Raw genomic sequence first — 13735 nt, forward strand, 5'->3', positions numbered from 1 at the left:
CCCATCAATTCGTTCACAGTTCTCTCCACTCTCTCTCTCTCTCTCACCAAGCACAATAGCCAGCATCTGCGTGGCCTTCCTCTCTTTCTGCTGCGACAGCCTCCCTCTCACCCTCTCCTTGGCGAGCCCCCCTTTCTCCCTGTCTCCATTGCACTCCCTCCATCCCTCGAGAACCCTCATGCCGCCCTCGAGGGTGGCGGGGCGGGGCATCAGGGCAGAGCGTGCCACGGCAGGCAGCACGGGGGCGGGCCCCACCGAGACGGAGAGGGAGATCCTGCCGCTCCCCAAGTGGGAGGCCGGCGGGGGAACGGGGGGAGGCTGGTCGGCCTGGGACAGGAAACGGCCAGGCTCCAGGGGGTGCACCACCGCCTCCTTCACCAATGTCTGATGGACAGAGAGAAAGAGAGAGAGAGAGAGGGTGGGTGATGATGATGATGATGAGGAGGAGGAAGATGATGATGATGATGAGGGAGGGAAGTAAGGGGTAGAAAGGAAGTAGGTGGGTTGATCGGAGAAATGTGGATGACATGAGGAGATGTGGCGTGACGGGGAGAGGAGGAGGAAGAGGAGGAGGAGGAAGGCAAATGGAAGGAAGGGCAAATCAAATAAAAAGTGAGCTCAATGTAAAACAAAGGGAATGCAAAAGGGAAAGCAAAAGGGAACACAAACAGTCCTTCCTGCCGCAGTACGACTTCTTCCTGTCTTCCAGATACTCACTACTTTCTTGCGTTGGGGGGCAACAGAGGGCGGCCTGAGGATCAGGGTGCACAGCTTTACATCCTCTGGGTGGGTACACTTATTCTGAGGGGGAAGAGGAGACACATGGCATCTAATATGTCTGTTCTGTGGAGGCGCGAAAACATGAGACGATAAAAACAAGGCAAGTTAAGAAAGAAAAAAAGGTTCGGGTGAAGGCATGAGTTCTGAAAGGTTCAGAACGGTTCTGAAATGCGTGTGGCCTATGTGGTGAACATATGCTGCCTTCGAAGATGATTCTCATGAGGTCGTCAACTGGTAAATTTACCACGTGATCAACTTGCATAATACTGTACTGTACATGGTGATGGTATTGGATGGTTGCTTTTTCTTTGTTTTATCTCGATGCAGGTGGTTTGATCCATGTTTTAGGAATCAAAGTAGGTAAATGTATTACTGATGATGTTTTATGATATTTCGAGTACAAAATAAAGCTGCTTGCGATTCTATCCCACCACAAAAGGTGAAAGGTCAGTGATGCGTCACAACTCGTAAAGTCAGGTATCATGGAGCTAGCCCCAGTTCACCTCTTAAAATGTCAGGCTATTCAAGTAGGACTTCCTGTTTTTAAACAGACATTTTACGACTCTACGAGGACCGGTCGAAAGTGCCATGAAATCATCTAAAAGAGTGGACCGGTCTGATCGACAGCTGTTACCTTCCTGTGTCGCTGGCCTTCCCCGGCCTCCGCCCCTCCCTGTGCATGGAGGCCGTGTCTGCGGGGCGCAGCGGTGCGTCTGCCTCTTCTGCGCAGCACCACGCAGATCTGCGCATACACCAGCAGTGTCACGATGAAGGGCACGTAGAAGGAGGCCACAGAGGAGTACACCACGAAGGCCGGGTCGGCGAAGCTGCAGTTGGTCCCATCGCGGTTTGCTGAGGGAGGGACGGAAAGAGAGAAGAAGTCTTTATTTGTCATCAGATTAACACCCACACACATGCGATGGGCGACTCACAGGAACACTGTGCTGACGAAATGTTCTCTGCACCTCCCATCCCGTCCCCCTTCCCCCAAGGGCAGCCGGGAGCAGACAAGGGCCAATTCAAGTGCTCCTGTCCATCTTCGTCAGGGACGTGACAGCGTTAGTGATCTGTTCTGCATGTTTTTCCATTGGGTTTATATTATCGGGAGGGGAAACCCTTGCGAGCACGGGGAGAACATCCAAACTCCACACAGAAAGGCCCGGGAGATACCCCACCTGGGTAACTGGCAACATGGAAACCTGGTCCCCAAGCGGGAATCGAACCCAGGACCTTCTAGCTGTGAGGCGACAGTGTTAACCACTACACCACCGATCCTCATCTAGAGTCCAGTTGTCTCCACAGGGAGACAAGTGACTCCTGAACTGCTAGGACAGCTAAGCTAGTTCTAATCTTCAAGAAAAATGCCCTGAAGCAAAACATATAGTGGCAGTATAGTTGTTGTTCACAAGCTGGTGACAAGTTATCTCTTTTCTTCCCCAACCAGGTTAGGCTGTGTTATAGCTATAAAGGGTTGTTGAAACCGCCACCGCTCTGAGACAGACCATACTAGACTCTTATAAAGGGCTGTTTAAACCTCCACCGCTCTGGAACAGACCATACTAGACTCTTATAAAGGGCTGTTTAAACCTCCACCGCTCTGGAACAGACCATACTAGACTCTTATAAAGTGTTGTTTAAACCTCCACCGCTCTGGAACAGACCATACTAGACTCTTATAAAGGGTTGTTTAAACCTCCACCGCTCTGGAACAGACCATACTAGACTCTTATAAAGGGTTGTTTAAACCTCCACCGCTCTGGAACAGACCATACTAGACTCTTATAAAGTGTTGTTTAAACCTCCACCGCTCTGGAACAGACCATACTAAACTCTTATAAAGGGCTGTTTAAACCTCCACCGCTCTGGAACAGACCATACTAGACTCTTATAAAGGGTTGTTTAAACCTCCACCGCTCTGGAACAGACCATACTAGACTCTTAGGCCCCGTTTAGACGGAAACGCTAGCAGGTGAATCCGCAAAAATATTTTTTCGGATGTGCCTTTCGTTTATACGGAAACGGCGTTTTTACGGGGTGAAACCGCAAAAAAGTGAGACTACCTTCCAGGGTGGAATTCCTAGAAACGCAAAAGCTTTGCGCTCTCGTCTAAACTGTTAAAACGTATAAATCTGATAAAACGATGACGAAAGGGTTGTCACGGCTCTGGTCGCGCATACTGCTTACGTCACAGGTAGCAGGTATGCGCCAGTAGCCGAGACGTAAACAAAGCAAGTATGTCTGACTTATATCAACGGAGATCACCTGAAGGCTACATTGGCAGCACTTTTAACCCTTTCACTGCCACACGACAGAAGGTTAACCCTTTACTATCACACAACCGGCTGTCGTGTGGCAGTGAAAGGGTTAAATACACAAGAATCTGTCCCGCGGCGTGAGTGGACCCACTGTCTGTGAGTGACTCTGCTTTGGTGCAATCACATTCCCCATCCACAGTCTGCGAATCAGAGGCAGAGTAGGGCGGGTCTTCACAGCACGTCATGTGACATATGCGCCAATCGTGTGACAGTGGGGCTCCGTCGTCTCGAGTCGTTACAGCGTCGTCTGCATGCAGAATTCCATCCCAAAACGCTCGTCTAAACGTAAAATTAAAAGTGAAACCGCAAGATGACTTTTGCGGTTTCTGTTCACAAAACGCTCGTCTAAACGGGGCCTTATAAAGGGTTGTTTAAACCTCCACCACTCTTGAGTGGTGTGTGTGTTCATGCCAGTTGGCTAATGGGAGTGGCTTATTGAAAAAAGCTTGCAGCAATTGCGCTTATTTAGCTTGAGACAGATAGAAGACTGTATTGAGACAGTAGAACGACTTCCAGATGCAGTCAAACACTTTATTTCAAGTGCATTCTTTCACAAGCTCTATTATTCAACAAGAGCTACTTTTTAGTCCAACGCCATGGCCATGTGGGTGATTCAGTTCATCATTGACCGGGCCCACTTTTGTAGAATATTTTATGCTTCAGCACATGCTGCAACTCTGTGTGATTCACTCACCAAGGTTGCTGAATGTTAACCCTCACGTTACTTGTTTGCTACTTCAGCTCAAGTGGTTGTCTTCCCCCACAGTCACGTCACTAGAACACCCTTCAGAACCACTTCAAAAGCGCCTTTATTAAGGTAGGGGCTTAGTCGCCCCGAGAATGTCAGTTTCTCACCTTTTGTCTCACAGCACACCTCTCCAATTAGATGTGAAAAGTCAAGGATTAGCTATGCATGGCCACTCGTCTGCAAACTCTCTCAGAGAGGCAGACGCTGCTGGGAGGGGCGTACATCACGTGTCATTCAACGTGCATCTGTGCCTTTATAAGGCAATGCGCAAGATATATGGAAGTGAGATGCATCTGTGCTTAAGGACATACAGTTTACAAATGTTCTGCATAGCTGAGCATCGTGATTGAACAGATGTATGGGATTGATTATTAATTTCAACTGATGATAATCACATTCATAGCCAGATGGACAGGGATACTGAGGTGGCTGAGTGCATGTGCACTTGCACACATGCGTGTGTGTGTGTGTTCGTGGGGGTGTATACATATCTATGCATGCATATGGTTTTGAATGTCAGGCTACAGCAGAGGAACGTGAAGCGTGCAAAGAGAACACTGCCAATTACAAGGAAATATCAGAGTAGTGCTGAGGAATACATTGAGCATGAAGCCTCCATTTCCAAACTACCGTAATACACTTAAAGAAGAGCAATGGAGAATGAAGGCCTGGGGTTTTCTTTATGCCAAAATACCCCACAATAAACCTTATGAGGACAGGAACCTTTAAATGTAGCTCAATAGGGAGAGCGTGACAGGTATCAGAGTAGAGCTATGAAGCATAATTATAACAAGGCTGTAGTGTATGTGACTGACACTGAATGAGTGACTGCGTGAGTTAGTGACATCGGTCGGGTCTATGAGGTGCTTGCTTTGCATCAAAAAAATATAAATATAGCTATAAGATAAGATAAGATATTCCTTTATTGATCCCCTTGGGGAAATTCAGGCATCATAGCAGCATGGGGGATGGGGGTACAGGTAGTAAAAACAACACAAGCAGTGTAAACAAATAAGTCAATATAATTTACTATCTAACTAACTGAAATATACAGTATTCACAGTGTCACATAAGGTGCAGTATGCATAAGGTAGTGTTATAATTTACTGTCTAACTAACTGAAATATACAGAATTCACAGTATCACAGTATTCACATAAGGTGCAGTATTCACATAAGGTACTATTCACATAAGCAGTGTTGGGCAAGTTACTTTAAAAAAGTAACTAGTTACAGTTACTAGTTACTTCTTCCAAAAAGTAGTTACAAATTATAAAAGTAACTTGTTACTTCAGAAAGTAACTATTAAGTTACATTCAAGTAAAAATTTTAATGCTCAAATGTGACCCGACCTCCACCCCTCTTTAACGGAACATAAAATACATGTGCATGTTCAATTATTTATGATAAATCTGAATATTATAATGAAATGGGCACTTAATACAATACATTATTAACATAAACAATGTACACAAATCTAAACTGTTTTAATGTTGCTGTGGGACAAAGTGAGACTAGCCTCCAATCAAAATCAAATGCCATGTATGTATATTATTATAATTACTATGTTTATATAGTGAATCGATACAAATGAAATACCACAATAGATGTTTTGGAATTTTGATATTTATTCAACAGGCCAAAATTGAATTATGCTTTTTAAGCACTATACAACAAATAAATAACAAATTAACTTTGTAGTGCAAATAAAACTTCAGACAATTGGTAGATACAGTATACTGTACTTCCAAGTATTTTCTTCCTCGAAAAAGTAGAAAAGTGTAACAATATGAGGTGCTTTCAATGTAATTGAAAATTGCAATGTATAGCAAAACGAAGGAATCCAAATGTAAACAGGTAATACATTAAAAAAAATACATCTCCATAAAAATAAATCTCTTTCTCTGGTCACTGACAATGTGCTTATAAAATTAATATCTTGAAACCAGAAACCCTTGCCAGTCCATTCAGAGTTCATCCAGGAGATATAAAGAGCAGAGGTTACTGACCTCAGCAGCCCTAAAGCTTAATATCTTATTATCAGCAGCCCTAAAGCTTAATATCTTATTCTCAGGAAACCTAAAGCTTCATATCTTATTCTCATAAGCCCTAACGCTTCATATCTCATTCTCAGGAAATCTAAAGCTTCATATCTTATTCTCATAAGCCCTAAAGCTTCATATCTCATTCTCAGGAAACCTAAAGCTTCTTATCCTTTTCTCAGGAAACCTAAAGCTTCTTATCCTTTTATCAGGAAACCAAATATAAACAGGTAATACATCTCCATAAAAATAAATCTCTTTCTCTGGCCATTGTTGACAATCTCACTTCAAGAGGCTGCAGCCAGCCAATACATCTAAATTAAATTATGCTTTTTAAGCACTATACCACAAATAACAAATTAACTTTGTAGTGCAAATAAAATTTCAGACAATTGGTAGATACAGTATACTGTACTTAAAGTATTTTTTTCCTCGAAAAAGTAGAACAGTGTAACAATAAGAGGTGTTTTCAATGTAACTGAAAAGTGCAATGTATAGCAAAACGAAGGAATCCAAATGTAAACAGGTAATACATTAAAAAATACATCTCCATAAAAATAAATCTCTTTCTCTGGCCATTGTTGACAATCTCACATCAAGAGGCTGCAGCCAGCCAATACATCTAAATTAAATTATGCTCTTTAAGCAATTTACCAAAAATGTAAGATACCATATCTAGCTATCCATTCACCCCTTCTTGTCATTGAACCAGTGGTTGTATCTCAAAACCAAAAGCTTCTCAAACTTCTGGTCAGATAGCCTGTTCCTCAGTGGAGTCAAGACTAGCTTCCCCAAGCTAAAAAGTCTCTCTACTGGGGCACTGGATGGAGTGGCTGCATTATGCCGGAGTGAAATCTTCTTTATCAGTGCAAATCCATTAAGAGAGTCTATCCCTTGTTCTCCTGATTTTAAATAATCTGCAACTTGACTTTCAGCAGTATCAGAGGTGTCATCCTCATCCTCAGAGGAAAATAACTCATCCTCTATGGCAGAGTCTGTGCTGACTGCTGAGGTGGCGTGTTGGTGGGATGGTACCTGCTTGCTGGTCTTCTTCTTGGACAATTTTCCGACACGCTGCCAGCAGACTTGTCTTGGCCTTGTCCTTCCTATCCGGTGTCCGCAGCCAACGTAGTTTGAACTTGGGCAAAGTCACAGCAGCCAAGACAGCATCCTCGCTTTCCAGCACCTCTGCAAATCTTGTTTTGACTGCCTGAAATGATACATAAGGATGCAAAGTCCATATTATATTATCTGTATCTATCCCTATCCAGATAGAGAGATATGCATTATAGACTACTATGAACATATTTATAGATATTTAATTTTACATTAACCTATATTAATTTCCCTATATGCCTATACATTCTATTTCTTTACAACAAGGCTTTGAAGGTCCATCATCTCATCTGTAGTCATAATAATTCATAACTGTAAAGGCTAGAATAGAATAGTTATCTTTTCCCATTCATATAATAAAATAAATGTATTGGGTAATTTGTTGAAGATCTAAAATAAATTAAAGTTCTTACTGTGACAATTGCCTCTGGAAGGTCAATTAGGATGTGCAGGCCACTCTTCAGTTGCAGGGTCTTGGATATCAATGTCTCCAGTGTGGGTAGGAGTGTGCCATGGAAACAATGATCTTCTCCCTGAAGAATGTCTAAGGCAACTGTAAGTGGCTTCATGACCGTACAGTACTCCTTAATGAACTGGTGTTCTCGTTCTGTGATGGCTGTCAATCCAAACTTGGACGAGATGGTGTTCAGCTCAACTATAGGAATCCCAGATATACGAGCCAGGGCATCATATAATGAGTTCCATCTTGTGGTGCATGGGACTAACAGCTTCTTGGAAATGACATCATGCACAGTCTCTGCAGCCACCGTTGACCGACTTGCCTTATTCCACAACCCTGTGCATTTTGTGGTAGCACTTCTGTAAACATGTTTTGTTCTGGGTGTTGACAGTAACCACTTGTCAATATCAGTGCATGACACCAGGTTCAGGGTGTGTGACGCACATCTCTGATGTGGCGGCAACGTGATCACAGTATCGTCTTCATCACCACCATCATCATCAAAAACAACACAGGTCTGCAAGGCTTCACTGATGTCAGTAAACGTCACCTCATCCTCGACCTCGTCATCATCAGAGTCATCCCACTCCACTGGCTGATGCATTTTGAAGGCCTTTACAAAATTTTAGCCATTATCTGTGACTGTTGTGGTGATTTTGAATGATATCCCATATGAGGAGTAGATATGGTAAAGTTCCTTTGCAATTTTGTCGTGTGTATGGCGTCCCTTGAACCTCCTGCATGCCAGGGCTGCCTTACCTCGCTTCATGCTTTGCGGATTTATCCAATGCACCGTTACGCCTAGATAGCTCGTGTTACATGCAGTCCATATGTCTGCTGTTGTAGACACATATTCTAACTTCTCAAACGTTTGTTTGAGCTCCACATTCATTTGAGTATATTGGGCTTCTATATAGTTCGAAAACGTCTTTCTACACGGTAGCGCTACTCCTCCTCTGACCGGTATTTTATAAAAAAAAAATAAAACTCAGAGCGTGTTTTTATAGTCACATATTTGTCATGTGTAGGTGGGTTTTCCAGCAAACTCACCACTCTCGCTGCCGTTGAATTCGTAAGGGCTGCTACCACGTAGTAGTACTTGGTGGCATCCGCGGTAATATCCCTGAGAGCGAATTGGGCTTCGGCTTGCGCGAACCAAGCGTTGGCACTCTGCGCAGCTTGAGTGAAACTGCGTTCAAAGTTCTGCGATCTGCGTTCTGTTGTTCAGTTGACATGTTCGATATAATCTCCGAAATACGTCCAAGGGTCACAAATGTAGGAATGCAGTAATGATAGCGTAGACGGAGTCGTGTTCCGATGCAAAAACACTAGTTTATTACGCACAAACAACACTTCCATTCAACTTTCACTCGTCTGTCTCTCTTTAACTACGTCATCCCCGGCTAAGGGTCATGGGAGATGTAGTAAACACCACAAAAGGCTAGAATGCCGTGAATTATGTCCCAGTAAGTAGCCACTACACGCAAATCATTAATCATACATCCAAAATAGCATACGTTTATTATTATACACGATGATGATACAGAAAATTACAGAAAAATGAGAAATGCATGGCAAAAGTAGCATTTATTTTCAGTAATTTAGAGACCCCCCAAAGATTCACAAATCATGTATTCAGGTGAGCTGATGTCTGATCTAAGGGAGCCATGGCTCCCACAGCTCCCCCCGTGGATCGCACCCTGGCTATACTTCCATTTAGAGAAGGCTACTTGTTTTGGTGCAGTTGGGCTTGCCATACCCGTCTCTTGTTGACTGTGACTCGCTTGTCTTGTTGTTAAGTTCTAAGTTGTGTGTAAACATGCTTTTGAAGACCCGCCCCAACTCTACCTCTGATTGGCTTACCATGCAAATTTACTCAACCTCAGCCAATCGGCAGCATTTATACGCTTGTCTCGCGAACGCCGAACTGCAAGTGCGTTGGTTAAAGACTACACGATCCCAGCCACTAACCAAAAAAAAAGTATTGCGTCTCGGCGCAGAGATCTAGTTGGCGGCTTTAATCATAGTAACGCATAGTAACGCGCCGCATTTTTTTGCAGTAACGGTAACGGCGTTATTAAGATTGGAAGAGTAATCCGTTAGATTACTCGTTACTGAAAACAGTAACGGCGTTAGTAACCGTTATTCTCATCACTGCACATAAGTATGCATAAGGTAGTGTTATTGTCCTCCTTGGGTTCCTATTAGTTCTAGTTGGATGTCTGGCAGCAGTCCCTGCCCACTGTTGTGGAGCCTGATGGCCGCTGGTATGAAGGACTGTCTGAGGCGGTGGGTTGAGTGTCAGGGGGGTATGAGTCTGTGGCTGAACGTGCTTCTCATCTTGACTAGCTCATCGTAGAGGGGGTGGGAGGGATTCTCCAGGATAGTGTAGTATAATTTGGCTGTTAAATTATACATATTAACTCCCAATTTTGGAATTCAGGAGGAAAGTTTTAGATTAAATCCTCTGGGGATTTTAACTAGGAAATTATTATAGGGACCATTATTTTGTCTGTGGTCATGCAAGCAAGGATGTCTCAACAGAAACCAACTGTGCATACAGACCTGCTGACCCCTTAGAGAACAATAGTGTAAAGATGTAGCCGGGGCTCACAGTTTGCCAAGAGCCTGGTCACCTAGCAACTAAAATCAGAGAACAGTAGGCTATTTGAATTTCTTGATTAAAGTTCACACATACCGGAGCTTCAAAGACTTTGGAACAAAGAGACCAGTTTGGTCATGTCAGTGAGTAGTCTTATGCTAGGATGTGAAATTAAGGTATACTGGGGCTCTGAGACCCAGATGGTCCCAGCTGTGTGAAGACAGACCAAATGATATATAATTTAAGGTTTTGAGTAAAGAAAGTCTTCAAGAAATAACATTAAAACATTACATCTTCAAATTAATATGTTAAAAGTAAATCTGGTGTAGAAACTGTTTATACAAAGGAAACCAAGTGTTATTACTAGAATGCATATTCTGTGATGGAAAGATGTTCTAAAAAGGTGTTATTACAGATATAAGTTTAGTAGATAATTAGGAAACCACTGTTTGAAAGTAAACCTTATGAGGCTTATGGCAGGGACTGAGGGATATAACTGACTACAAAGTCAGCGCCCCCTCAATGGGGAGCGACGACGCCTCCCTTGCGGGCCAGCTCAACACCTTCTACACGCGGTTTGGTGCAAACAGTGGCACTGCTAGCCCAACGGCTAGTGACGTCACTGGTGCGCCGGCTGTTGTGGAGGGGGGGGGGGGCATCCGCGGGGGGCGGGGACGCTCTCTCCTTGACGGTACACAGTGTGAGAAGAGCATTTATGCAGGTGAACACCAGGAAGGCTGCTGGTGTAAATCTGTTCAACAGGGTTGAACAGATTTATGAGGAGTTCAAGAAGAAAAGAAATGAGGTCACGGGAATGATCAAGAAAGCCAAGGCTGAATATTTTAATGACAAAATTATCGAGAATAAATCAAATCCACAAAAATTATGGAAGTGCTTAAAGCAAACAGGGTATGGAAACAAGCTCAGGACAAAAGCTAAAAATATGATTCTAGACATAGGAGGCACAGTGATTACAGGCAATAAGAACATAGCTAATTGTCTAAATACGTTTTTTAACACCATAGCGAATACCCTAGTTAAGAGACTGCCAAGTACAACTGACATGTATGGGGAAAAACAGGTAGGGGAGTACTACAAACAGAAAGGTATCCAGACAGATTCCTTCTCCTTTGCGAGTGTGACTGAGGACACAGTTTTGAAAAAACTGAGGGCGCTCAATCCTAACAAGGCAACAGGACAGGACAAGATACCTGCTAGATTTCTTAGGGATGCAGCAGAGTCCATCACCTCCGGCTTAACACACATTGTAAATCTATCTATCGGTCAAGGACAGTTTCCCTATGATCTCAAACAAGCCAGAGTCATTCCGCTTTACAAAAAAGGCAATAAATTAGACCCAGGGAACTATAGGCCTGTGTCGATTCTTAGTGCAATATCCAAAGTCATAGAAAGGATCATTAATGATCAAATAAACGAATACCTCTCTACAAACAACCTGTTGTACGAGCTCCAGTCTGGATTTAGAACATCATATTCCACAGACACATGTTTATTATATCTGACAGACCAAATTAGAACAGAGGTGGACAAAGGTCAATTCTGTGGGATGGTTTTAATAGACTTACAAAAAGCCTTCGACACTGTTAACCACGACATACTTTTATATAAACTGAAGGCTATGGGTTTTAACAGTATATCCTTAAGGTGGATGGAGTCTTATCTGAGAGGCAGGAAACAAGTAGTGGAAATGAATGGGACCATATCCTCCTCACTCCAACAGACGTGCGGGGTGCCGCAAGGAAGTATTTTAGGACCACTTTTATTTCTTTTATATATCAATGACATGAAAACTGCATGTGATTGTAAACTGTTTTTATTTGCGGACGATGCTGCACTCATGGTCTCCCATCAGGACAAAAGAGAAGTAGAGAGGTCACTCAGTCTAGAGCTTGTCAAGATCAGTCATTGGCTGGTTGAAAACAGGTTATCCCTACACCTGGGTAAAACCGAAGCTATCCTTTTTGGCTCGGCCATACGACTTAAGAGGTCTCCTGGGTTCAAGGTAGTGGTAGGAGATATCGAGTTAACAGCAAAGGAGGAAGTCACATACTTAGGATGTATTTTGGACAACACCTTATCAGGGGTGAGCATGGCACAAAAGGTGGTCACAAAGATCAATCAGAGAATAAAATTTCTCGGTAGAGTGTCCACCTATATTAACAGGTCAGCAATGGAAGTCCTGGCAGGGGCACTGATCCAATGTCATTATGACTATGCATGCTCCTCCTGGTACACTGGCATCACAGTAGCACTGAAAGGTAGGCTACAGACAGCTCAGAACAAATTAGTTAGAATGATTTTAAAACTCCATCCCAGGACTCACCTTACACAGACACATTTTAACAGCCTCAAATGGCTCAGGGTTGAGGAGAGGGTCTCTCAAATAAAACTTAACATAACACATAGGATACTCGGGAATACTGTCCCTCAGTACCTCAGTGGATATTTTAACATGGTAAGGGATGTACACGGACACGCCACCAGGGGGAGCCCTACAGACATCGTCCCAGTGAGATGCAATAGGAAAATTGGCCAAAACGCATTCCTATATTCAGCAGCAGTACAATGGAATAGCCTACCAATGGAGTTGAAGACCATAAGCCCCTTCTCCACTTTTAAATTAGCTATAAAGAGGTGGATCATAAGTAGCAGAAGCTGGGAGTAGTGAAAAAAGGGTTTTAATATGTGTTGTTCCTTTTTTATTCTTTTACTGTCTATAAAATGGAATATTATTGTATGTATTTTTTTTGTTTTTATACCACACATCCTGACATACAGACACTACAAACACCCACGTCCACACACCAGTACATAAATCCACTGACACCAATGATGAAGGACCACAATGGAAACAAGCCTATGGCTTTATTGTGTTTTTTATGAAATCCTATTGGTAAATGGAGAAAATGTATACCTGTTTTCATATTGTGATCCAATGTATATGTGTGATTTTTCCATTCTAAACCAATAAACTATTCAATTCAATTCAATGGCCCAGATGGTATAACAGGACGCATACTTAAGTCCTGTGCCAACCAGCTTGCCCCGGTGTTCACCGCCATATTTAATCAATCCCTGGCGGAGTCAGTGGTCCCTGCCTGCTTCAAGATGTCTACCATCATCCCTGTACCGAAGAAACCCTCCCCAACATGTCCAAATGACTACAGACCGGTGGCACTCACCTCTGTGGTCATGAAATGTTTTGAGAGGCTGGTCAAGGACCACATTTGTGCCTCCCTCCCCAGTGATATGGACCCTATGCAATTTGCATACAGGACAAACAGGTCCACTGACGACGCGGTCTCCCAGGTACTGCACAGCACCCTCTCCCACCTTGACCGTCAGAAGGGGGGCTATGTGAGACTGTTGTTCATTGACTACAGCTCAGCGTTCAACACCATAGTCCGCACCAGACTGGTGGACAAGCTGATCGAGCTGGGTCTGAGCTCCGCCCTGAGCGCCTGGGTACTGGACTTTCTGAGTGAAAGACCCCAGGCGGTCAGGGTGGGGGGTCAGACCTCCAACACCATCACCCTGAGCATCGGGTCCCCCCAGGGCTGTGTTCTAAGCCCCCTGCTGTACTCACTCTACACACACGACTGTGTGGCCAAGTTCAGCTCCAACTCCATAGTGAAGTTCGCAGACGACACGG

At 43.6% G+C, this 13735-nt stretch overlaps 1 protein-coding gene across 1 annotated transcript in view; it reads right to left on the reverse strand.

The window, feature by feature from the left end:
* drd2l (dopamine receptor D2 like) overlaps positions 1–13735 on the reverse strand; it is a gene marked incomplete at both ends in the record, with an annotated part of 73906 nt that overhangs the window by 14764 nt on the left and 45407 nt on the right. Inside the window, 3 exons of the mRNA XM_084336640.1 lie at positions 48–384; positions 718–801; positions 1415–1632. Of these exons, the coding sequence (XP_084192766.1) occupies positions 48–384; positions 718–801; positions 1415–1632 (639 nt within the window). The remainder of the gene's footprint in view (positions 1–47; positions 385–717; positions 802–1414; positions 1633–13735) is intronic.

The sequence above is a fragment of the Notolepis coatsorum genome (assembly GCF_963971535.1).
Source record: "Notolepis coatsorum genome assembly, chromosome: 19".
In the NCBI taxonomy this organism is placed as follows: Eukaryota; Metazoa; Chordata; class Actinopteri; order Aulopiformes; family Paralepididae; genus Notolepis; species Notolepis coatsorum.